At 50.5% G+C, this 24,356-nt stretch overlaps 3 protein-coding genes across 4 annotated transcripts in view; 2 read left to right on the forward strand and 1 right to left on the reverse strand.

Moving 5' to 3' along the window:
- The first annotated feature begins 9 nt into the window (after window positions 1-9).
- PSMD5 (proteasome 26S subunit, non-ATPase 5) lies at window positions 10-8,153 on the forward strand. The gene is made up of 10 exons (XM_080562046.1): window positions 10-297; window positions 467-611; window positions 1,267-1,380; window positions 1,843-1,971; window positions 2,711-2,820; window positions 3,210-3,352; window positions 3,919-4,110; window positions 4,961-5,070; window positions 5,692-5,832; window positions 6,316-8,153. Exons 1-10 carry the CDS (start codon window positions 125-127, stop codon window positions 6,571-6,573), a joined length of 1,515 nt encoding a protein of 504 aa, XP_080418172.1. The 5' UTR covers window positions 10-124; the 3' UTR covers window positions 6,574-8,153.
- Window positions 8,154-8,271: 118 nt separating this feature from the next.
- B3GALT9 (beta-1,3-galactosyltransferase 9) lies at window positions 8,272-13,895 on the reverse strand. The gene is made up of 2 exons (XM_080562052.1): window positions 11,665-13,895; window positions 8,272-10,897 (listed from the first exon to the last, which is right to left on the reverse strand). Exons 1-2 carry the CDS (start codon window positions 11,668-11,670, stop codon window positions 9,791-9,793), a joined length of 1,113 nt encoding a protein of 370 aa, XP_080418178.1. The 5' UTR covers window positions 11,671-13,895; the 3' UTR covers window positions 8,272-9,790.
- Window positions 13,896-20,406: 6,511 nt separating this feature from the next.
- Window positions 20,407-24,356, forward strand: part of KCNT1 (potassium sodium-activated channel subfamily T member 1) — a 72,515-nt gene continuing 68,565 nt past the window's right edge. The window contains exon 1 of one of the 2 annotated variants that reach the window (XM_080562075.1): window positions 20,407-21,040. In XM_080562075.1, the coding sequence (XP_080418201.1) occupies window positions 20,904-21,040 (137 nt within the window). In that variant the 5' untranslated portion in view covers window positions 20,407-20,903. The remainder of the gene's footprint in view (window positions 21,041-24,356) is intronic. The other variant, XM_080562077.1, reaches the window with a different exon arrangement.

The raw sequence follows: 24,356 nt of genomic DNA on the forward strand, positions 1-24,356 counted from the left end.
CCACGGGGCGGGTGGCGGCCGCCATTTTGTTTCCGGCGGTGGCGGACGCGAAGGAAGCCCTTAGCGACGGCGCGCGGTTGCCAGGGGCGGCGGCGGCGGCGGGCCCCGGGGCGGTGCTGCCAAGATGGCGGAGGCCGTGGCGGAGCTGCTGGAGCGGGCGGCGCGGCGGGGGGCGCCGCTGGAGGAGCTGCGGGCCCTGCGGCTGGCCCTGCAGGCCGTGCCGCCCGCCGCCCTGCGCGCCCGCCTCAGCGACGACCACCTGGGAGCGCTCTTCGCCCTCCTCAGCGTCAATGACCGGTGAGCGACGGCCCGGCCTAGGCCTGTCCTGTCATGCCCTGCTGCCTCCCCTCGCCCCTTCCCCCTGAGCGCCTCTTGCTGCCCTCTGTCCCCTTCCCTGGCCTCCTCCGCGGTGGCACAGACGAGGAGGTGGTGCTGAAGGCCTCGTGTCTCTCTCTGTCACGCCCAGGGAGCAGGTTTCTACGTGTGTTTCCATCCTGGAGAGGCTCCTGCAGGCCCTGGACCCGCTCTACATAATCCAGAACCTGAAAGAAGAGCTGCAGAAAGGGCTTTTCCACCCCGACGACTCTGTGAAAATCCTCACCATATCTCAGGTACAGGTTTTGCTCCAGGGTGGGACAGGGGTGCATCGTGGGCCAGGCTAGGTTTGTCCCAACCTGTTACTGGCGTTTTGTGGCCTAAATTGTGACAAAAACACTACATCGTGTGTTATCTGCAGGCTTGTGCTCTTATATGTGGTTTTGGATAGTTACTGTGCAATATGTCAGTATATAATGCTTCATGATATATCTATTAAACATAATATATGAAGCTACGTCTTGACAGAAGTAACTTGTAACTGAATCTTCTGTTTATTGAGGGCTGCTGTGTGTTCTGGGTAAAGCATTCTAAGCCAGCGCTGACAGCAGGTGCTGTAAGAACTAAATGTAGCAATATTTTAATATTTGGGATACTTGGAACAGCACTGGGAAAACACTGGGGAGGAAAAGGCTTAACCGAGTTGGTATTTGTTGCTTTGAGTTAAAAGAACAGAATTGTGTAGCGGTGTAGTTTGGGATGGAGCTCTCGTGGTTTCAGGTCCAGTCCTCAGCTTACAGCAGGCTGCTCAGGGTGTTGTCCAGCTGAGTTCTGGGTGTTTCCAAAAATGGTGATTCCATCTCTCTGGGTAGCTATTCTAGTGCTGGCATGTCTGTGTGGAAAAACTTTGTTTTGGTATCTTTCAACATCGTTACTTAATATTGCCCTTAGATTGGGAGGATTGTTGAAAATTCGGATGCTGTTAGAGAAATTCTCAACAGTCCCGAACTGTTACGGCAAATAATAAATTGCATTGGTGGAGAGAAAATAGCAGTGGCTAAAGAGGTAAGCATTGCTTTCTTTTTTTTTTTCTTCCTTTACAAATGGATGTAGACATGGCATAGGATGCTTTTTCTACTGTTATTGAGATGTCAGCCTTTGCTCTCCTTTAAAGAAAGGAGAGATCATGTGGCTTGAAAGATGTTGTAATCACATAGGTGCCTTAAGCCCAGAATTTTCTTAAATGTGATTTAAAAATTTTACTCAGACCTGTTATCTTCCAGTAGCTGTTGATGCAAAGCTGAACTTACAGGTCTGCATCTGATGCCAGAGGCTTGTATCACCCCCTGCGGGTGGGCATAACTAGCCCTTGTCAGTGATACAATAATTTCCATTGAAAAGTGAATGAAAACTGAAATTTTAGATGTATAACATGATTTTATATGTTTGTAAAGAACACTGAAACTGTCTGATCATTCTGGATTTTTGTCCCTTTGTGTTATAGTAAGCTACTGTTTTTATTTACAGGCCATCAAATCGCTCTCAAGAATAGCGCAGACACAAGAGGGCTTAGAGGCTTTATTTGTGAGCAGTTTGTTGAGCGACTTGAAAAATGTCATGGCGACAAACGATGTTGTTCGATACAGAGTGTATGAGGTAGGAATGAGATCAGTGTTGTCCTTCTGAATGACGTTGTTCTGCACTTCTCTTGGACTGTGATTCGGAATTACAGCTTGGATTTTGCAACATGCTTTTAAGTTAGCGTTCATTACTTTTTAACTGCTTCACTAAGTTTTCTTCATGTCTGTGCTTTGTCGAGACTAGAAGGGAGCAGGAAGGGTACAGCACTGTTGGTCCTCAAGTAATGTCAGAACTTCTCTTTCTCAGTTTATGGTAGGAAGGTGTGAAGTCCTGTTTACGTCTCTTATTTGCTAACTTGTGGTGCTTAGAACACTGGAGGGGCGACACAGAATGACTAAAGATGCAATTAAATGCTTGCCTCTCTGAAAGTAAGGGTAAAATACCATCTGTGATCTCATCACCACTGGAGGTAAAGAGCTGTTGAAAGCTCAGAAGGGGGAAGAGATGAGATAGTAAGTGTGCTGATCTAGATATGTATGACAAAAGAGAAATGATACGGTTTAGCTATTCTAGATCTTAATGTACATAGCAGTGATGATCCCTTGAAGACGGTTTGAATAGAATCAAATATCAACTTGGAATGCTCTATGAGCCCGTTTCAGACAAACAGATAAATACAGAATTTCATGTTTTCATAATTTAATATTTAAATAATTAATCTGTGTTGTAAGATGTATTTGGTCATTATTGTGAACTGTTAACGTTACAATGTTTTTATAAACCAGCCTTTTTTTCCCCCTGTGCTTTTATATAGTTAATTGTTGAGATTTCTTCAGTGTCAGCAGACTCGCTCAGTTACTGCGCAAACAGTGGATTGATATCGGACTTAATTGGAGAGCTGACTGGAGATGATGTACTGGTCAGGTATGTTACAGCGAGTTCGACATTTCCCCAATTGCTAAACAGTGATGTTTGGTCTTATTTAAAATAACTCTCTTTAAACGCAGTTGTGTTTGTTTCTCATTAAACCCTTTAAATTTGAGAACCAGGATGAAATTTCCGCAATATTCTGTGGTAGTTGTATTGTTGGGTTGCAATGTAAATGCTGCTGGAAAGTTGTCTTTCTTTAGGTATATCATCAGAAAGCAGAGTGAGCTTGGACGAGTATTTCACAGCTGTGGTTTTGTTTTTGTTTCTCTTCTTTGGTTGGTTGTTTTTTCGTAAGGGTAGAAAAACTTCGTATGTTTTCTTAATCTCTCTGTACCTCTACAATCTGTCTGAAGGAGGCCAAATGAACTTTTTGTCTGTTTCAGAGCTACGTGCATAGAGATGGTGACCTCGCTGGCCCATACTCCGCATGGACGTCAGTATCTTGCTCAACAAGGAGTTATCGATAAAATTTCAAACATCATCATTGGTGCAGAGTCTGATCCTTTCTCAGGCTTCTACTTACCAGGTTACATCATGCATTTCTTATTTCCATTGCTTACCGCTTGCATTCAGTAATACGTTAAACTGGGAGGACTCCTAAGCCTCTGTTTTGAAGGCTCATGAATTTTTGAGTAGTAAAGCACATGTTGGACATGCACAACGTGCTGAAGGACAGTCTAATACGTGAATCATTCATTTAGAGTGGGTAGCAAAGGTATGATCTGCAGAGACTGTACCAGAGGTTTGATGTTTGTGTTCTTGTTGTGTTTTTTTTAAGAGGACAGAAGATACATCGTGAATTAAGTCGCTGTTAAAAGATGAATACATCTTGTCATAGAACAGTCGTACTCACCTGGACTGTGCAAAGACGATGTCCAAGTTGTGATGCTGTCTTTTATAGTCTTAAGCTTCTTTTGGCTTTTTCCTTAGTTCTGTGCCTTTCACAGTGTTAATAGCATTTAATAGTGAATCAATTAACAATTAAATACAATTATCAGTGAATAAGTCTTATGTTCATGTATCGTTAATTTTGAAATTCTTACGTTGTTGTTACTCCACTCTGAACACTTTCGTTTTGTCTTGTTCTATCAGGTTTTGTTAAATTTTTTGGAAATCTGGCTATTGTAGATAGCCCACAGCAGATCTGCGAACGATACCCTGTCTTTATGGAAAAAGTCTTTGAAATGGCAGAAAGTCATGATCCAACCATGATTGGAGTGGCTGTGGACACACTGGGAATCCTGGGATCAACTGTAGAAGGCAAACAGGTTTTACAGAAAACTAGTTAGTATGATTTATTTTTTTTTTTAACAAAATATTCTCAGTATATCATACAAGAGCAAGCTGATAATGGTATAATAGAGAAAAGAATTGAAAAACTTCTGTCTAATAATCAAGGGGGTCTCTTTGAATAGCTGTGGTATAGCAGATAAGATGTCTTAATAGTCTTGCCAGGCATGGCAGTGTGAAATGCCTAGCAGTGAGAACTTTGGTATCACAAGTGCGATTCAAGTTACTCCTCTCCAGTGAAGTGCATCGTATGAATCATCGGTAGTCTTGTAATTTTATCTTCCTTTGTTTCTACTTACGGCGTGGCCTTTTCACCAGGGTTAGAAATGTAATGGCACTTTCCTTACAGGCTGCATTTATTTTCTTAATATAAAATGGTTCAGAGGATTCAAAGTAGGTGATAATTTTTTTGTTGTTTGTTTTTTGCTGATTGTCCAAAGTGAAAAACTTTTAAATGAAAATGTGTGAGCATATAACTGTTGCAGCTTTGTAGAATGGGATTGGACATATCTAATCACAAATATACTAGGGTGTGTACTTCCCAAGATGACTCAATTATCTGTGACAAATAACTTCCTTTCTGACGTTCCTTGGATAGTCTAGAGATTGACCATAAAGCTTTGTATTCATCTACTGTAGGTCTATATGAAGCAAAGAGAATCTTTACTCTTTTTGTTATAGCGGATCAAAAGCAATCCTTTCTCAGATTTTATATACAACCTTTATATACTCTTTCTACCAGTTAATGTAATATAATGTGACTGATCAGTAAAATTGTACTTTTTCCGAAGGTCTATCTGAATTACTTCAAAGTGCTTTTTTTTTTTTTTTTCCTCTCCCAAAGGAAGCAGATTTCAAAATCTGTTAAACAAAATAGGGCACCAGGCAAAGAATGCCCCTACAGAGCTACGACTTCGATGTTTGGATGCCATTTCATCTCTTCTTTACTTGCCTGTATGTTTTTGTTTGTTTGTTTGTTTTTAAAATCTATAAAAATGAAATAATTGTGCATCTCGTTAACCATGTGAAGACTTTCTGCAGCATTCAGCTTAGGCAGTAGTGGTAGCTTTCGAATACTGTGAGTCGGTAACTTTACTGTCCTGAAGTTCCCTGGTTTATTTGTTTGCCTAAAGTTTGAGCTTGTAAGAGACCACATGTTATGAAATTTGTTTATAAAACTTGAGGTCAAGGTATTGTTAGGAAAGGAATGAGAGTAAACAGCTGAATATTCTTGTGCTTTAAAGGCAAACTGCTCTGACTGTATGTTCTTTAGAGTCAGTGACCTAGCTTTAATAATGCAGCTCTAAGTGAGCAGTTTTTGTTTATCTTACAGCACGGCACTTCTCTCATGTATTAAAATCAGTTTATTTAATTCTGTCATCCAAGCTAAATGAAATATAGATAGCTATTTCTTCATTCATGAAAATATGTTGAAAATATAAGGTATTTCAGTTTATTTTGCTGGTGGTTTGTTTTAAATAACTTAAACTTTCTGAGCATGTACTTAAAACTTGAATTTTATTTATAATCCTAACCAAACTCTTTTGTTTCTGTACATTTTTCTGATATATGTAGCCAGAGCAGCAGACAGAAGACCTTTTAACAATGACTGAATCATGGTTCACATCCTTGTCTAGCCAGCCGTTGGAACTCTTCAGGAGTATCAGTACTCAGCCGTTCCCTGATCTCCACTGTGGGGCTTTAAGAGTGTTTACTGTAAGGTTTTTTTTGTTTGTTTGTTTACTGTAAGTTTCTTTGCTTTTAAAGATCAGGTAGTGAATTGTAATGTACTCAGCCTCACATTTTTCAGTGGCGGTCACACGTTTTTCTTTTTTTGTTTTGTCTTTTTGAAGTCCTGAAGCAGTCAGAAATAACATCACTTGCATTCACCATTTAAATAACGGATCATGTGGGCAGTGCTTATTTTCTTATAAAGTTTAATAATAATAAGTGCTATACTGTATGTCGCTGCTTTGATAATTTACTTAAAATGTTAGAGAGAAGCACTGCACTGTACTTGGTTTCCAGTGATAAATACTGCTGCTTATATGGTGGTTGCACAATTACTGTGTAGAATGAATAACCCACTTCAGTTTTCTCTGTTCTTTGACTTTTAGCTTAACAGCCTTCTGTGTAACTGGTTTTTGGGTGTTTTCTAAAATGAGGTGTTCTTCCCCCTCTTTTTGTCTTTGCATATAGGCTATTGCAAATCAACCGTGGGCGCAGAAGTTGATGCTGAACAGTCCAGGGTTTGTGGAATACATCGTGGACAGATCTGTGGAACCTGATAAAGCTTCGAAGGATGCCAAGTATGAACTGGTTAAGGCCCTTGTAAACTCCAAAACAATTGCGGAAATCTTTGGAAATCAGTATTACTTGAGGCTTAGGGCTTACTTGCGTGAAGGCCCCTATTATGCTAAGGCAGTTTCTACTACAGCTGTGGAAGGAGCAGAATAATATCACTGATGTCTTGGTTCCCCTTCTTACAAACCACGTTACTGAAATTGATGTTAAGATGTAAGGTGTAAAGGCTCTCCACACGGGAGTCATCTTAGATTGTCTCTTTAAAGGAACACGAAGCACTTTGACTCTTTGAAATGAGAGTCATGAGAGCAAATCAAAACCTATAGGGCACAGTGTAATTTTCCACAGAATCTCATGGCAGAAGTTCTCTGTGTACTGTCCTGAGACAAGTAAACAAGGTAAGCATTCTATCAACTGCTGGCTGTTTTATTTTGCAGAAATTATCAGTGTTTACTTAAAACTGTTCTTGGGTTTGGAATTCCTATCACGTTTTCTCAGTAGATCACAGTTGAATTAAAAAAAAAAAAAAAGCCAAAAACCCTTGAGGTTTGTAACCTCCGATGCTGCCATGGTTTCTCTTTTTTAAAAATTTTATTACTACTTTTTTCTATCTGCTGAAGTTGGCCCTTGCATAGAAGACACTTTTAGCTAGATTTAGTTCTGCCAGAAACTCAGGTGGTAAGAAAAAGCTAGTAATATTCTGTCCACATGAGGGAGTATAAACTGGCTTCTCTTCTCTCATCAACTTGCTGGATGTAAGTCTTGTTTGAATAAGTCCTAAATATTGTTTACATTTTATACTGAGGATTACAAAAATAAAAACAAAACACTTAGCCCTTTTAAAAACAAGTGAAAGCAAACTCTAGTGTATAAAACCAAATTGGGAGCTTTGTGTCATTAGCTGTCTATTTTCAGCAAGTAAACTGAGCTGCCAAAGGAGCATGAGCTACAAATCCACTTCAGAACCAAATCTTAAACAGTTTACACTTTTTTTTATCAAAGATGATTTTTTAATTTAAGTGTTATTTAAAAGAAAATATGTACCAATTTTATCTACCGGAGTTGGAATAAAAGGGGTAAGAACATCAAAGCTTTCATGTTTAAAGGCATGAACCGAATTAGGAGGCTATAAACGTAGTACCTCGTGAGGCTTTGTCTTCCTCTGAAGATGGTCAGCTAGCACGTGGGTGAGGTACAGAACTAGCCGGACCACCAGTCACTTTAGTGACCTGTGATGTGTTGGTCCATAAACAGAGACCACAATGTACTTTATACAAAAGGTTTATATTGTTTTTGCTGAGAATGTAAGACACAAATCTGAGGATAAGTTGGGGGAAGCATAATAAAACGTGAATTAACTACTTCGGGGCTTGCTTTAGTAGTGTACTAAGTTGGGTATGCCTCTATGGAAAGTACTTGCCCTGTGTCTCTGCTCTGCCAAGTGAAATGGGATGATTTAGTCATGCAGTAACCCTTTTATTGCTTGTAGTAGCTTCGGGCTGCAGCAGAGGTGATAGCATTGCCTGCCAAAAAATTGCTGGCAAGGGATTGAACTGGGCTCTGAGAAGCAGGGTAGTTGGGGAAAATCTGTTGATGTTTAATAAACTGTCTGAATGCAGGTGATCTGCTTTGTTGCTTATGACCTGATATGTACAAAAAGTTGTCATCCAACATTATCCTGCTGCTCACGCTTTCATTCTAAATGTGCATAATAAACATCTGCTAGTGGAAAAGGCAGTTTGTAGTCTCATTTGTGAACTAAGGGAGCACAGAAGTTCAGTCACAGAAGTGAATCACAGAAGTTCAGTGAATCTCAGCATCCAGAAAAACGTGAAAGTGCTAAAAAGGAAATGGAAAGGATATAGAAATCCTTGGTTTGCACTTTTATTGGGCAGTTCAGTGTGGTTATTTTGGGTGGCTTTGTGTGCAGGTAGCTCTGTCTGAGCTGTATGCTAAAATCTCAGCAAAAGAAACCAATATAAGCCTTTTCTGCAATTCATGAGTCTCTTCTGTGCATGTTTTCAGTTGTTGCTTATGAAAGCTACCGTGTGCCAAGTCTTTAGCATCTGTTTTGCATGGTACATGTGCCAAATAAAATATTTTAAAATACACAGAGGTGCCAAACAAGGGGATTTTTATGGATGCACGTGCACTTTTTGTTGAGCTCAGACTCTTACCCTTGTAATCCACGTGTATTCATTATATGCGAATACATTCTGTCTGTAGCCGTATGGTTTACGTGGTGCCAGTGGTGTATCTTGTGTACAAAGGAAAACTCAATTGCATGCCCCCCGTGTAACATAATTGGGGGGGATTATTAAGGCAAAAGCAGAAATGGAATGATGGAGAATGAGGATTGAGATAATGTGGTAAACTGGGTGAATTTGGTTTAAAATCAAGCAAAAAACCACCAACAACAACAAAAAATGAGCTCATCGGTTGACCCTGGTTAACAAGCAGCATAACCGGATACTTAAGAACTGTGGAGTTTTGGAACCCACCTCTAATTCCTTCAGTCACGCCAGAAAGAATAGATGAGGTCCTCAAAGGTACGCGTGTGCCTCTTTCCATGTTTGTCTGTCACAATTCTAGCACATCTGTCCAGCTAATCTTTCGCCTTCTGAAGGAGCTGCTATGGAAGAGTTAATCTGGAGGATGCACGCATGGGTGGGGTTGTGCTCTCTGTGACTGGTTCCTAATTTAGGGAATTTTTACATTTTTAATGAGCTTGGTGTTACCAGCCCTTTGGTGAATTTGTTCTGACTTCATGGCTGACCCCATTCTCCAGCATAACGTTACAGCATGGAGATGGTTGTATCAGTGTCTCTCTGATGCTGTGCACGACAAGTACAGGATTGTTTAGCAGGTAAGTCAGATTTCTGGCCCGGAACCTCCCCAGGCTGTTTACCTTATTGAACTATCATGGGAATTGCTGTCTGTCGCCGCTCTAAGATGTTCTGTGGTTTCACTGGTACTGCAAAACAGGCTGTTCAGAAATAGCTCCTTTTCCTTGGATGAATAAATTCCCCTTTTGTTACAAAATACTGTGGAAACAGGTGATGCCGAACTCACTTGAATCAGATCAAAATACAGGAAGAGCTGGGGGTTCAAGCAGAGGCCTTCGAATGTCTGGAAAACACACTAGAGACCACATTTCTTGGAATACTTTTTACTTACATGCATGCACTGGTATGTACAGGTGTAAGTAGAATACAAACAATGCTTTTGCTACTGTAACACTACAGCATTTGAGAACTTATTTGCTGTTGAAGAGAAGAAAGATAGCTTGAAGAGGAAATTATTACTGAATATGTACAGGGTAAAAGGGCTGGTGGAAGAAAATGCAGGCCTCCTTCACAAAAGTAAAATTTTAATCAGCGAAATGAAGAGCCTGTTTTTTTATTCTATCCAAGTTAAACTGTTTGAATTTATCAATATAGGTCAAAACCTTGCAGGACACCAGACTGTAGTATGTTTCCAGTAGCGAGCAGTCTTCCCCATCGTTTGTTTCCTTCCAATCTTTAAATAACTCAACCTCTTTCACATTGGAAGAGGTAAAAATGAATTTATAGCAGCATCGATTGTAGCTGATGTGCTTTTCCCCAGAAAAGCGAGAGCTGTGAATGGGAGTGATGCCAGCTTTTTTAGCACAGATTCCGACAAAGGTATCAGGGGGCAGTGAAACCGGCACCTCCTTGGCGGCCACGTACACCTTCCGAACGACGTCCTGGGACATGACAAACGCTTTCCCATCGCAGTAATCTGGGTAAAACTCCTCTGAGTATCGATGGATGGGAACAAAGCCAGGGCTTTGAGGGGCTCTGTCAGGCACTCTTTGATGAATGACCCTGCCGGTGTAGACGTCCTCTAGCTGTGTTAAGCTGAGCAGGTATCCAGCCAGACTTGGAATACCGACAAACATTTCTTCATCTGTTTTAAGAATATACCTTGCGCGAGGGCAGAAAGTTACTGTCCACTCCACAATCATCAACATCTTCTGTGTCTGTGTCTCGGGCGAATCGATGAAGCTGCCTTCAATAATGTCTCTGTGCTTTTGAGACTCTTCATCGATCTCCAGCTGGGCTGCTACTGAAGCCGGCTTTCCTAAAGCAAACAAAGTAAGGACAGCATAACCTCCGGTGTCTGTCACGTTGCCCCACGTCTGCCTGATCACGTTGCGCCTTGTCCTGTTTTCTGGGCTGCTGCAGACAAGAACCAGCAAAAATACCTCTTGGTCTGAGCATGTTGCTGCACTGCTGACGGTGTAAGACTTGGAGAGATTCGCCTTTAGAGGGTCCATATCCAGCTTCCTGGCCTTCTCCCTGATTTCAAGAGTCTTTGCGTCAGTGTAAGAGAGAGGTAATGACCGCAGGAAGTATTCCTCCAGTAAATCTGCTCCAAAAAGCAGCATGTGGAAAAGCAAGACATTAAACAGAATGAAGCACCACTGGTGAGTCCGGAGCCTGCAGAGCGTCAGCTGGGGAAGAAAAGACATGGGCACTGAATGCTCTTGCTACTAGATTGGAAAGGCTTTTATTTTATAACACCATTATAATACATTTTATAATACATTGAGGCAAAATGGAATCATGACATTTAGATTTGTACATGTACTAAGCGTAAGGCTTTTTACCTCCTAGAAACCCGACCAGCCCTACTTGTGGTGCAGTGAGATCTCAAGCTGAGAACATTAACATGCTGTAGCTTAAAGGGCTCATCTCTGCGCATCCACCTGGGGAAATACCGGGGAGTAACTGACTGCTCCAATGCTTTCTGGGTGGTTTTAGCCTGTTACTGAAGGCCTGAGCTCCTAGTGAGGACCTGTAAGGACAGTATACTTCCTCGGAGGAGAGCCTTGGTGCTTGGTCTGACAATGCCTCATGAGACCTGGCAGGGTAAGAGGAGAAAGGGGAAGCTGTGGCCCCGTAGCGCTGGAGCAGGACTGAGCCCATCTCTGCCCAGGACCGACCCCGGCCCTCCCGCTCCTTGGGTGCTGCTGGTTCAGCTGAGCCCCCTCTCACTGGCCCCAAGGAGGGGTTTTGCTGAGGCCCCTGCAGTGCTGGGCTCCAGCTCAGCCTCATGGCCCGGCTGTATCCTGCATAAGGACAGAACTGTGTTTTTGCTGCTCCCCTTCCCCTAACACAAACGGCAACTGCGAGCCCAACCTCATGGAGAGGAGGGAGCACAGAGCAGACGCCCAGTAGATGCTTTGCAGTGAGGGTGTGCCCAAGCCCCAGCACTCACCTGCATGGCCGCGGGGAGCCCTGCGTGCGGTGGGCTCCACGTTCCCCTCGGAGGCAGCTTCTTCCCGGCAGCGGCTCGGCGGCAGCGCGTATCTGGGGCTGCAGGATTGTGTTACCGCCCGAACCCGCACACGGCGGCTTCCACCTCGCCTGCCTGCGGGGAGGAAAGATGATCCTGGGGGCGATCGTGTTGCAGCTGCATGAAGCACAAAGCAAGCGAAGCTCTAGCTGTTCCCTTATTAATTCCCAACATTTAGCTGGGGCTTGCAGTAAAGTCTGAGGAGTAACGAGTTGAAGCCACTGCTGGGGCCACCTTGGTAAAAGAGGTCCCTTGGTTGTGTTGAGCTGCGTTAGGTCTGGCGGTTGGTTGCTGTTTTGCTGGGTTTTTGTTTTTCACAGCTGGGCTGTGTTCCTGTTGGTTCCTCACCACCGTGCCGGGTGCTCTGCCCCTCCCCAGGCAGAGATTTGGCGTACAAACCTGCTGTAGGATGAGGTCTGTCTACCCTGGAGCTGGGAGCACCCTGTTGGTGGTGGGGTGACCATGCAGGTGGCTTGAAGGGCTACCTGTGGGCGTGGGGTATGCCCTGGGCACATCAGGATTAGTGTGCTGCTGGCCAGGCTTTGCAGTGTCCTGGGGGCAGTCCGAGAGGGGTGGGGGAAAGGGATTTTCCCTGTGCTGGGGTTCTCCAGGCCAGGTGTCTCACTTTGCTCTCGGGAGCCAGGGAAGTGCAGGGAATCATTTGATGCCAGCTGTTTTCAGTGGGTCCCGTGGAGCAAGGCACGAAGCAGGAGCTGTGCACGAGAAGCTGATGGTGTGCAGCTGGGGACATGTCTTGGGAGCCCATGGCTTGGAGACTGGGGATGTTTTGGTGTCCCCCACCCTCCTTCCTCCTCCAGCACCCATTTACAAGACTGGGAGCATGAACCCTAGCAAGATGACTGCACCGTTTGGTCCTTTGCTCTCTGCCCATCCATATTTCACCCCTGGTTCACCTGACTGCAGGTATTTGTGCTTTGGTGGTGGCTGCACGTCCCAGTACAGAGCTGTGATGACCACCCCCAGAGGGACCTCGGGTGGCGGCCTCGGCCGTGCCGCAGCCTCTGCGTGTTGACGTTGGCTCGGCCACGGCCTGCTCTGGGGCCTACTGGGTTGGGAGCCGCAGGGGACTGGAAGTGCTGGTGTGGAAGGTGCCAAAGACACCACGAACAAGACGGAGGTGTCAGCGGGGGGAGTTGATTTTGGCAGCAGCTCCGTGAGGCCTGGTACCCGCAGAGCACTGAGGGGTGTGCGGGGCGGGAGGGTCCCCAGCAGCTGCGTGGGGAGGGCTGGGGGGGAGCAGGCAGATGGCAGCCTCAGCACCGGAGCGGAAAGATCATTATTTTTTAATTTTAAAGAGATTTCTCACAGGCAAGGGTTTGTTTCTGTTAGTGCATTCCAGGCTGAAGGGGTGTAAGGAGGGTGCGCTGCTGCTGTGCTTGTCTGCAGCCATGTGCCCTGTGAGGCCCAGCGTGCGCTGCTCCGACCCTCACACCATCCCTAAAACATCCCTGAGGGAGCCGGCACCAGCCAAATGTCCCCGGGAAGGGGAGAAGACCTTGGACTTCTTGCTTGGGTGACTAAGGTCTTCCCCCTCCACCCCTCCAGCTGCTGCTGGCAGCAAAATTTTCTCTGTGGGCAAGGAGAATCTCGTCTTCCTGGGCAGCTGATGCAGCCATAGCAGGGAGGTGCATCGTGCCCCTCTGAAAAACTGCCCAAACACAGCACACATGCCCCAACCAGAGCTTTAGGACCTCCAAAAACTGGAAACCCTCCTTTCATGTAGCCTGTGTGTCAGCTGGGCTACAGCTTTGTCTGGACGAGCTTCGAAATCACTGTAGTCCTCTGAGAAGTTGTGCTTTGAAGCTTGGCAAGCTGTCAGCAGGGGAAGTGTCAGTTAAATGTGTTCTCTGAAATAAAAAGCTAATAAGGAAATATTTTTCATGTATAATAATATAGCACTGTAGCCCCAGATACACATTCTGAGAAAAAATTCCTCCTTTGAAGATGCTCTGTCTCCAGCTAAACTATTTAATAAGTAAATAATACTAGTATTTGAAACCGCTTCCATTAAAAATATTGGCCTTCCCAATTGTGCGTTTTTAAAATAACAATAAGACCCACATGTGTATCAGCCCTGTTGCAATTTCACACAGCGTGATGCTTGCAGTATATCTGAAGTCATTTCTTTTGCATGGCTTTGTGGTGGCAGCAGTAATTTCAAATAGTCACGTACGCACATGCACACAAAATATATGCATATGTATACAAAATATACATGTATTTACATTATCCAACAAAAGCTGTTCCCTGAGGTTCAGCTGATAAATTTTATCTGCAGAGCCTGGTGGGGTCACACTGGGAGAGGTCTGAGGACAAGCGGTGAGTGCTGGGGGGGTCACGTAGCTGGTCTGGGTGCCACGAGTGCCGTCAGCTTCACAGGGTTTGCTGGGCAAAAATCAACGCATCGCCTTTAAAAACTCAGTGTTTGTAACATATGGTGTTTTAATACACAGCGGTTTCTTTATCAGCCTATCTTGCTTTCGAGGTTGCTGAAGTCAGACATGTTCAGGGAAAACCTTGCTCCCTGTGAGATTCATGAGCTTGCAGAAGAAGGGGGAATTCAGGATCCCTGGAGGGGCTGAGCTCAGGTTGGGCTGGGTAAAATTTGTTCCTGCATCTTCACTTAAACCCTAGGAAATCTGGTGGGTGTGAATTAGGGGAATGTCCAGGAAAATGGGTTTTCCTGAGGCATGGGGTTGTAGCTTGCTTCATGTAAGAGATTTTCATGTTTTCCTTATTTTATATCCAAGCAAACCTCGTAACAGGAGCAGGGATGCACTGACACCACTGTAGACAACTTGACCTATCATCTGAACGGCAAGCATTTAGAGAAAAGGATGGCTGGGATTTGGATTTGATGTTTGGAGAGGAAGGGACCCCGGGCTCCTGAGATACGGGAGGTCAGAGCCCAATGCGTGCCCGTCCTTGTCCCGCCGCAGGGCGCCCGGTGTGACGTGCTGCAGGGAGTGGCCATGCCCAAAGATTCCTGAAACATCTTTCTGAGTCTCCTGGCTTCCCTCCTGGTGCTTGAACATTTGGGAAGGGGGAGCAAAGCCTATTTTGCTTCTTCTCTGCCTGAGTCTGCTTCTTGAGCATGCAAAGGCTTTGGATGACGCACAGTTCTCGAGTGGTGGTGCAGGCGAGGGAGGGCGGACAGAGATTTTTTTTGGGGAAAATCAATGAAAACTGGATTTCAGACGCACATTTGCTCAAATATAAGAGCCCAGGCTCTGTCTGCCACATGTCCCCATGTAGTCACTCTGTGCCATGTGCTGCCCTTCCCTGCAGAGCCATCATCCCGGCTGCCATCCACCCAAAACCTTCCCGAAAACCGATTTGATTCATACAGGCAGGCTTTAAGCCCTTCGCTTGGCTGGTCTGGCTCCAGAGGCATGCCAGATCCTGTGTGTGTGAGCCATGTGTAGGCAGGCTGTTCTTCTCAGCCTCTTTCTGCAGTTTCTCAGGGAACCAGGAGTTTCTGCCCTGTCTTCCCCTGCTCTAGTGCAGGGTGCTGGGGAGAGGGGACAAGGATGTCTGTGCCTGGAGGGGCTGCCAGGAGCCACCTTCACCTGAGCCTGTCCTCTGCTTGCTGCTGAGCCAGGGTTTCCATCTGCTTTCTGGCACCCAGGCTAACGTCCCATGTGCTGCAGGTGGCACCAGTTCCTCTTGGGCTAAAATTAATAGAATAAAGAGGGAAAAATACAAAGCTTCCATGCGTAATGCAATGAGGCTGTGGGAGCGAGGTCCCATGTGTGTGTTTGTGGCCAGGAGAGAGAAGGATGTGGCCCTTGCCCGGGGTGATGCTGAGCCCCCAGTGACAGCGGTTTGGGGCACCCAGGGCAGGACCCGCTCCCCTTGCTGGGACAACTCCCCTGGGGTGGTGTCCAGCCAATTTCTTGCTTTTGCTGTGTTTCGCCAGTGCACGCAGAGCAGATAGCGCAAGGGGCTGGAAAGGGACATGTCTGGTTTTTAGTAACAGCGTCAGTTGCAATAAATAACGGAAGACAATCGTTTTGGTCTTAGTCACCTAATAGCAATGTTTTTGCTTAAAGATATGATTCAGATCCTGCAAGCAATTCTTCACCCTAAATTCTCCATGAAGCTTGGGAGGTGATGGAAGACAAGGTTTATAGAAATACTCTTACACAGCGTGTATTTCATTTGTTTTTTGATATTTAATGTTCCTTAGGGTGTTAAATGGAGGTAGAAAACTTAAAAACAAAACAACAAACTGGAGTGCTGACATATTAGATCGGCCACTCCTGGCGTACAAATGAGGGTGTCTTTTTTTCCTATGTAATGGCTCGGTTGTCTGCATTAAAAACATGTTTTATAGCCAAGTTCCTAGCATTCATTCTTTCTTTGCATACATCAGTCTTGGAATTACAGAGCTCCATCTTTTTGTATGTGTATGTTTGATTATTACTTTTTGAGTTTAATGACAGCTTTGACAACCAGCTACCACTATATTCTTTGATAAAGACAGCTCAAACCCTCTGTGCATTCTCTAAGTGCTACAGCCGGCGTCAGAAATACGGAGCTAAATATAAGCTGGATCGAGAGAGCGTTAGCTTGTGAAAAACGTTGAACTGGGGGCTGCAGGGCTCCCAGCCCCTTGGCTGCGTTGGTTGTCTCTCTGCCAAGATGTCAACTTGGCAGAAAAGTCACCTATTTTGCTGTAGACCAGAAGTTTTCCACTTGTTGCTGATTTTCACAGCACGCCATGCAGGTTACGCCTTCCCCTTCCATTCCCTGAAGTTAGAGGCGTGCTGTATTCGTCCCTGGTGAATCCAGGTTTCATGTGAAATTTGTATGAGGTGTGGAACATCTGAAACATTTGGAGCCTTGAATGAAGCTTGGCTTTGACTGAGTTCGGCCCACGCTCTGACAGTGTTTGCAGTGAGGAACAAGCTGGGCTGCGTGGTCCGTGTCTGCGCGGCTGCTCTGCAGCTGCAGCGGCGCTGGCAGTGTCGGGGCCTTCCTTCGTTCCGTGTGTGCTGTACCCAAAAATGCAAAGTGAGGGGGCTGAACGCAGGCTCCTGGGGCTCTGGCCATGCCCCAGTGCTTCCTCTCCATATCCTGCAGTGCCTGCGTGGTGCTGGACGGCGCCTGCTGCGTGGAACTGGGGGTGCCCCAGGGATGGGGATGGGGCTGCAGCCCCCCAGCCGTGGCCAAGTGCCCTCAGGGCAGGGGTTATCAGGGAGTTTGGGCACATCAGGACACCCTCTGACAAGATATTTATTTGGCTCCGGAGCACCGAGGCATGCCGGACTTCGTTAATTCGTTCCTCAGAAAATGACTTTCTCTCCTTTGTGCCTCTGACTCATCCCCGCCGCCGCCGCCTCCCACAGACTTATTTATTGCTCCTCCAGACACAAAGCGCCAGAGCCGAGCCCCTCCCCGGGCAGCCAGACTGGGGGGCTGTGCCCCCCTGTGCCCCCCTGTGCCCTGGGGAGGGGATGCCGTGGAGGGGCCGAGTGTCTGCGATCCTTTAATGAGCAATCGTGGTGGTGTTATCCACGGCTGCTGGGAAGGTGCAAGCTTTATCCCAGGGCATTGCGAGCTGGGAGCTGAATGTGTTTCCACAGATAAGTGAATCTTACTGCCATCAACCTCGGAGAGGTGCTGGCAGAGGGGAAGAGCAGCATCTCTGTGGCACTGCTGAGAACTGGGGAGCCGAGAGCCACAAACGCTGCCCGGCGGCGGGGGAAAGGCTGCAGGGAGGAGCGGGAGCACTCAGCGGCACGCAGCCTGCCTCGCTTTCCGCAGCGCAAAGGAAGAGGCGCTCCGTGTGGCAGTGTGGCTCCAGGGGAGAAGACACGGGGTGAAAGCAGGCTCCTGAGGCCGTGGGAAGAGGCAGGATTGTAAGGTCTGGGAGCCGCAGTCAGACACATCCTGGTCCGGAGGAGGGGGGGAGGCTGAGCGTGGAGCGTGGCGGTGTGTGGGTGCGCCGAGGGAGAGGGATGCTGGCGGTCCCAGCACCCACAGACGCCCTCCTGAAGGCTGAGCGTCTCACCAGGCATGCTGCTGCACCTCGATGCCCTTGGGGTTCAGCTCAGTGAGCTCCGGCCCAGTCCTCTCACACGGAGAGCGAAGGGGTCCCTGCGCCCACCGGGTCGGAGTTTCCCACGCAGTGGCCGCAGCATCCCCAGGCCCAGGAGCACGGGTGAGGGCAGCTGGTGCCTGTTCGTGGGGATGGCTGCCCTTCGTTGTGCCAACTGTAATTAAAACGTCCGTACAAAGTGGGGCAACCTTGTAGCTGAAAGCAATCCGTGCCTGAGCGAGGAGAGCTTCCCGGTAGCTGTTTGCTTCCTCTGTGTGCCCAGACAGCCCCAGCGCCCCATTAATGTGCACAGACACCGCCGAGACGTGACTCCTGGCCAGGAGCTCACAAACAGCTTCAGGCTGGGGCAGGACATCTTCTCCCTCTCCCACCACCAGCCCGGCCGTCCCCGCTGCCCACACCTCATCTGGACAGCCTGGGCTCAGCACCCAGGCTGCTGCCTCTGCCCTTGGTTCAAGCCAGGAGCATGAAATCCTTGTCTCCCCCTCTCCCTTCAGATTGCGCATGTGTGTGGTTGGTGCTGACCGTACGTGCCCCCAGGAGGGTTTTCTTCCTTTAAACTCCTGTGTTGGAAGCAACGGGGGCAGTATTTTGTTTTTATTCCTTTAACTCCAGGCTGAGAAATGATTTGTTCCAGAGTTTCCCCTTGCACCCCCTCAGCAGGAGAAGGAGCCAGGAGTGGTGGTGCTGGGGGCAGTGCCGGGACCGGGGGCACCCCAAGCAGCCAGGTGCCCCCCAGGGACAGGCAGTGGTGGCAGTGGTGTCCCCCAGTGCGTGGCCTCTGCTCATGGCTGCAGCTCCTTGCAGACGTGGCTCTGCACCAGCCTCGCTGCTTGGGCTGCAGCACTCGGGTGGGGATGGGTTTCCTCTTCTGGCTCTTTCTCGTTCATTTTTTTTCACTTCTTTTTCCTTACAATCCCCCCCCCCCCCCCCCCCCGTAACGTTTTAAATAATTCCTCCTCCACACCTGTGTTATCACCTCGCATGTCAATACGCTGCTGTGCCACCCGCCCCCTCTCCTCGCAGAGCTGCACGTTAACATTTTGCACCCGATAATGCGAGGCAATTAGTGAATGAAGAATAACTTTCCTTCTTAAAAGCATGATGGGCCGGGAAGCATCACACGGAAGGATCGCACAGGCAGCATTAATTGCTTTTCTCTCAAATGCCTCCTAGTGTAGGAGAGCCCATATGGAGAGAGAGGAGGAGGAAGGCATGCTGCAAGAGAAACAAAGTCTCCGCTCCCGGCGAGATGGGTAAACCCCGAAGCATCTGAGCGGGCTCGCCTGGAGCTGGGGGGCTGCAGCGAAGGGGCTCCGTGTGCTGCCACATCACCAGCTGGTGGCTGCCAGCCCTCGGGGCACGGCGTGCTCCTGGCCAGTGTCCCCCTCCCCTGGGTCTGGTCTATGTGGCTGTTGGCATTTGGGGTGAGCGCGGGAGGAGGAGCGTTGCAAGGCCGCTGGTTTTCTTTGCGAGGGTTTATTTTGCAATAAACGATGCTTGGCTGGGTGGTGGTGGGGGGGCACCTGGTCACCTCTGCTGCACGGCACACGGCGTTTTGGTCCCGCGGCGAGTACCCCGACGCCTGCACTACAGCGCGGGGCCTGGGAGAGAAATAAAGCAAGAAACCGACACGGCTGAGTGCGCCTGGGCTGGGGCAGAGCTGCTCCCCTGCCCACGGGGGTTGGCTCGGCCATGGCGTCGTGCGTGGCACCGCATCACGCGTGGCACCGCATTGCGTGGCACTCCAACATGTGGCACCGCATCGCGTGGCACCGCATCGCGTGGCACCGCATCATGCGTGGCACCGCATCGCGTGGCACCGCATCACGCGTGGCACCGCAACATGTGGCACCGCATCGCGTGGCACCGCATTGCGTGGCACCGCAACATGTGGCACCGCATCATGCGTGGCACCGCATTGCGTGGCACCGCAACATGTGGCACCGCATCACGCGTGGCACTGCATTGCGTGGCACCGCAACCTGTGGCACCGCATCGCGTGGCACCGCAACATGTGGCACCGCAACATGTGGCACCGCATCATGCGTGGCACCGCATTGCGTGGCACCGCAACATGTGGCACCGCATCACGCGTGGCACTGCATTGCGTGGCACCGCAACCTGTGGCACCGCATTGCGTGGCACCGCAACATGTGGCACCGCATCACGCGTGGCACTGCATTGCGTGGCACCGCAACCTGTGGCACCGCATCGCGTGGCACCGCATCGCGCGGGGCTGAACGCCCAGGGGACGGGGACAGAGGGCTCCCCCGGGCTCCCCTTAACCCCTTCCCGGCGGCTCCCGGCTCGTTTCCAGGCCCTTCCCCGCCCGGGGGCGGCTCCGTGTTATTGCAGCGGGGCCCCCCCGGGAGATCAGTGCCCGGCCGCTCCGCACGGCTCCGCACGGCTCCGCACGGCTCGGCCGCTCGCTTCCAGCGCGCAGCACAAATATTGACGCGGCTCTGGCGGCCAAAAAAACAAAAATACAATCGACCAAAACCACGCAGCCCCCCCCCCCCCCCCCCAAAACACACCCCCGGGGCGGGCGGCGGGGCCGGGCGCGGCCGGCAGGTGGCGGCGCGGTGCAGCGGCCGTGCCGAACCGAGCCGTGCCGAGCCGTGCCACAGCCGGCCTCGGCGGGCAGCACCGGGGGAGGCGTGCCGAACCGAGCCGAGCCGTGCTGAGCACTGCCGAACCGAGCCGTGCCGAGCCGTGCCGAGCCGTGCCACAGCCGGCCTCGGCGGGCAGCACCGGGGGAGGCGTGCCGAACCGAGCCGTGCCGAACCGAGCCGTGCCGTGCCGTGCCGAGCCCCCACGCTTCAGACAAGCCCCCCCCCCGGGCCGCTCCCGCCCCCCCGGCAGCCTCCTCCCTCCGTTTCTCCCTCCCACCCTCCCGGCCCCGCAGCCCCCGGGGCCGAGATGCGGAGCTCCCGCGGGCTGCGGCGGCGGCGGGGCTCGCCGTGATGGGCGGCGGGCACCGGGAGCGGCACCGGGAGCGGCACCGGGAGCGGCACCGGGAGCGGCACCGGGAGCGGCACCGGGCGCCCATGCCCTGCTCCGAGCCGCTGCCCCCATGCCGCTCGCGGGCGAGGAGCGGAGCCTGCCCGGCAGCTACCGGCCGGCGGAGGGCAGGGCGGCCGGAGGCGCCCCGGGGTGCTCCGAGTGCTACACCAACAGCACCTTCCTCTACGACGATGGCAGCGCCCACAGGTGGGGTCGGGGGCGGCGGGGTCGGGAGGGACGGGGAAGGGACGGGACGGGACGGGAGGGAAGGGGAAGGAAAAGGGACAGAGAAAGGGAAGGGGAAGGGAAATGGGAAGAGAGAGGGAAGAGGAAGGGGAAGAGAAAGGGAAAAGGAAGGGGAAGAGAAAGGGAAAGGAGTGCGGAAGGAAAAGGGGAAGGGAAAGGGAAGGGGGCACCGCCAGGACCCGTCGGGGCTCCGGCAGGCCCCCTCCCTGCTGTGATCCTATGAAAGTTTGTGCGGGACGCTTTCAGCCCCCCCCTACCCCACCCCACATCCCCCTCTGGGTGCCATCGCCCCAGGAAGGGGGCAGTGGGAGGCTGCTGGGGGCGGCGGTGCCCGGAGGCCCCTGTCACTGCTGCCCCACACGGAGGGGCCCCGAGGTGCGCAGGCTGGGCACGGATTTGGGGGAGCTGCCTCAGCTGAGCCCTGAACCGAGCCCGGGCTGAGGCCTGCGGAAGGGTCGCATCCTGGCCATGCTCTGTCCCCGTGTGGTCCTCGACCAAAGTTACGGGGTGCAGGGCCAGGCAGGGGCTGCGGTGCAGCAGCGAAGAGCTGCTCCCCGGTGTGCCTAGGAGGAGCCTGTCTTGTGCCTGGGCAGGGGCAGACACTTTTCTTACAAGGGGACATGTGCTTGTTGCCGGAGTCTCCCAGCTTTTCCCGGCAACTCTGTTATATTGTCGACAGTCTGATTGCATTTACTGGTGCGGCTCTTCTGACTGTCACACTCAGCAAATGTCAGCTTCACCGAGCAAATCAAGTGTGTGCATCGGTTCGCTCTTGGCAGATGAGGACCTTGGCTGGGTTTGTGCCCAGGGCTGGACAACTGTAGTGGTGTCGTTGGTGTGTTTTTTTTTAATGTTTACATCTTCTCACTGATTTGGGCAGACCCTCTTTTATTCCTGAAAGACTAGATAGAAAAAGATGGAGCAGTGTAGTCAGTGAACTCTCTAACTTCAGAACATTGCCGCTGGCTGGGCAATCAGTAACGTCCTTGAGTTGCTGGGGGTGAGTCCCCCCATCACTTCTCCCCCTGCTGTCCTCTCTGCAGAGGCACGGTGCCCGATGCAGCCCAGGCACTGCGGAGCCTCAGGACCAGGACCACCCAACTCCCCAAAGCACCGCTTGGAAGTCCGTCTGTCTGTCTGTCTGTCTGGGAGCCTTGGGCGTGCTGGGGCAGCCACGGGGCCGTAGTACCTTCACCTAAACCTGTTTCTTCATTTTGCACCTGTACTCGGTGTGTTTGCAGACACAATGTCCTCGATAAGGTTACCAAATGCGTCCATGTGTGCGCAGAGAGCAGTCAGGGGAGGCGGCTGGTGGGGGCCAACGACCCGGGACAACCACGAGCTCGGACAGCAGAGCTATTGCTCCTTTCTACTTGTTCTGCAATACTGCTCGGTGGAATTTATCCTCATCTAACACAACAAAATCCTTGTCCAAAGGTCCTCCCCCTTTGTCTTTTTCAAGCTGAATAGAAGAGCTTGGGGTTTTAATTATGATTACACAGCTCTGTGTGTTTCTAACCCCCCTCTGGCTCTGAAGAGGTTGAAATGCCATTGCTTTCTGTGGCTCCTCTCGCCTGCTTGCTGGGCACGGCCCTTTGCTGCCCTTCCAGAGGTACCAAATGAGCTGCCTCGAGCCCGCGGGACTCGGCAGTTTCCTGCAGCTGCCCGTTTCCCAAGCTCTGGTGCAGCCTGGATCTCTAACGTAGGCTTGCAGTGCTGAAGGAGAAGGAAACGTTCACTGTAAACAATGCAAAGAGAAACGCGCCGGAGCAACAAGCACCATCCCACCCTCTGGGTGGTCTGGGGGCCTGCTAGCTGCTCTGCTGCTTGGTTTCCCCCTGGGGCTGGGGGCGCGCATCGCTGCGGTGGGTGATCGCCTGTGCTCAGCACCTCCGCCTGTGCCGGAGCGAGACCTTCCTCCTCGCCTCCTGGGGCTCCTCCTCTGTCCAGCTGAGGCAGGGGGAGGCTCCCTGCTTGGTGCAGGGTTTGTGCCTGCTGAGCACAGCGTGCCTGGCACACACCAGGACCCCCGTGTGGGTTCCTGGCCCCGCTTCATGTGCCTGGGTGCGTGCGGCTGTGGGGTGGTGGCAGACGAGCAGACCCGGCACCAGAGGTGTGTGCGGGGGATGTGATGTGAGAGCCGGGGTAGAGCTGAGCGGCAAAGACGTGTAGCACGTTAAATGTGCCTTCTGCCTAACGTGCGTGTTCAAGGGGACGTCAGCTGGGCTGGCCCCATTAAAATGGGTTGACGCCTCTGTTGTCCCCTTGCTCTGCAAATCTAGGGGTGACTTGGAAGCTGGTGGAGATAAACTCCATCTCCTTGGTCACCTGAGTGTGCAGGTGTGGGTGTAAGTGTCTGTGTGCTCCCTGCTGGTCCTCGTTGTAAGGGGACAATCATCCTGAAAGCTGTCGGAGAGCAAGGGGTTAACCATAAAAGCACTTAAAGGAATGTTTGGAGAACAAATACACATTTCTGGCACTTAGGGTACACATAGCCTAAATTTTACTTTCCTACCTCATGGGAAACATGGGTAAATGTTTGTACAAGGAGCTAGGCTGTCACTTAGGGGAATACAGGATTTCCTCCTGGCCAGAAGCTCTGCTTCCTCCGCCTTGCCCATGTAAGGGCACTCTGGCAAGGAGCAGTGATGGATGAGAGGCCATATGGAAGGGCTCACGCGAAAATACCCTGCACAAGCGAGGGGGCCTGCGAGAGAAGCAGACGTGCAAGAGCAGACGCGGCTTTTCCACCCGCTGCCTCCCGTCACCATGGCTTGTTTCAGAAGAAAAAGGCGAACCGAGAAGACATGCACGGTGATACCTGGAGAAGCCGTTTAGGAGGACCGCGGCCGTGCCTCAGACGTACGTGGCTTTTCTCGTGTCTGTTTTTGAAGCCTCCTCCAGGAGCGCTGTCTGTGCGCCGCCCGTCCCGTGCCGGCTGGGCACCTCGCCACGGCGTTGGGATCTGCTCCCAGTGGGATCCGCGGGGCACAGCAGCACCGGCAGCACCAGGGCGAGCCCTGGAGAGGCTGCAGCCGGGGGGCCCGTTCGTGCTGCTGGTGTGGCACCGTGGGACCAGTCCCTGGGCTCCCCTGTGCCGTGGGGTGCGCTTCACTGCTGGGTTTGTTCGCCCTGAAGGCTGCCTGGGGGCTGTGGTGACCGCCCCGTTACGGGGCAGCGTGTTGGTCCTTCATGCTTCCGCTGTGCCTCTGTGCTGCTGCCCTGGCTCCCGGGTCTCCTGGGTGGAGAGGGGCAGCCGCTTTCTGCTCTGTGCTCA

This window comes from Anser brachyrhynchus, assembly GCF_964034855.1.
Source record: "Anser brachyrhynchus genome assembly, chromosome: 19".
Lineage (NCBI taxonomy): Eukaryota > Metazoa > Chordata > Aves > Anseriformes > Anatidae > Anser > Anser brachyrhynchus.

Coding starts and splice junctions, on each gene's coding strand:
- PSMD5 (XM_080562046.1), top strand. CDS start 125: ATGGCGGAGGCCGTGGCGGAGCTGCTGGAGCGGGCGGCGCGGCGGGGG. Junction 612..1,266: donor AAATCCTCACCATATCTCAG/GTACAGGTTTTG, acceptor TATTGCCCTTAG/ATTGGGAGGATTGTTGAAAA. Junction 3,353..3,918: donor CTCAGGCTTCTACTTACCAG/GTTACATCATGC, acceptor TTGTTCTATCAG/GTTTTGTTAAATTTTTTGGA.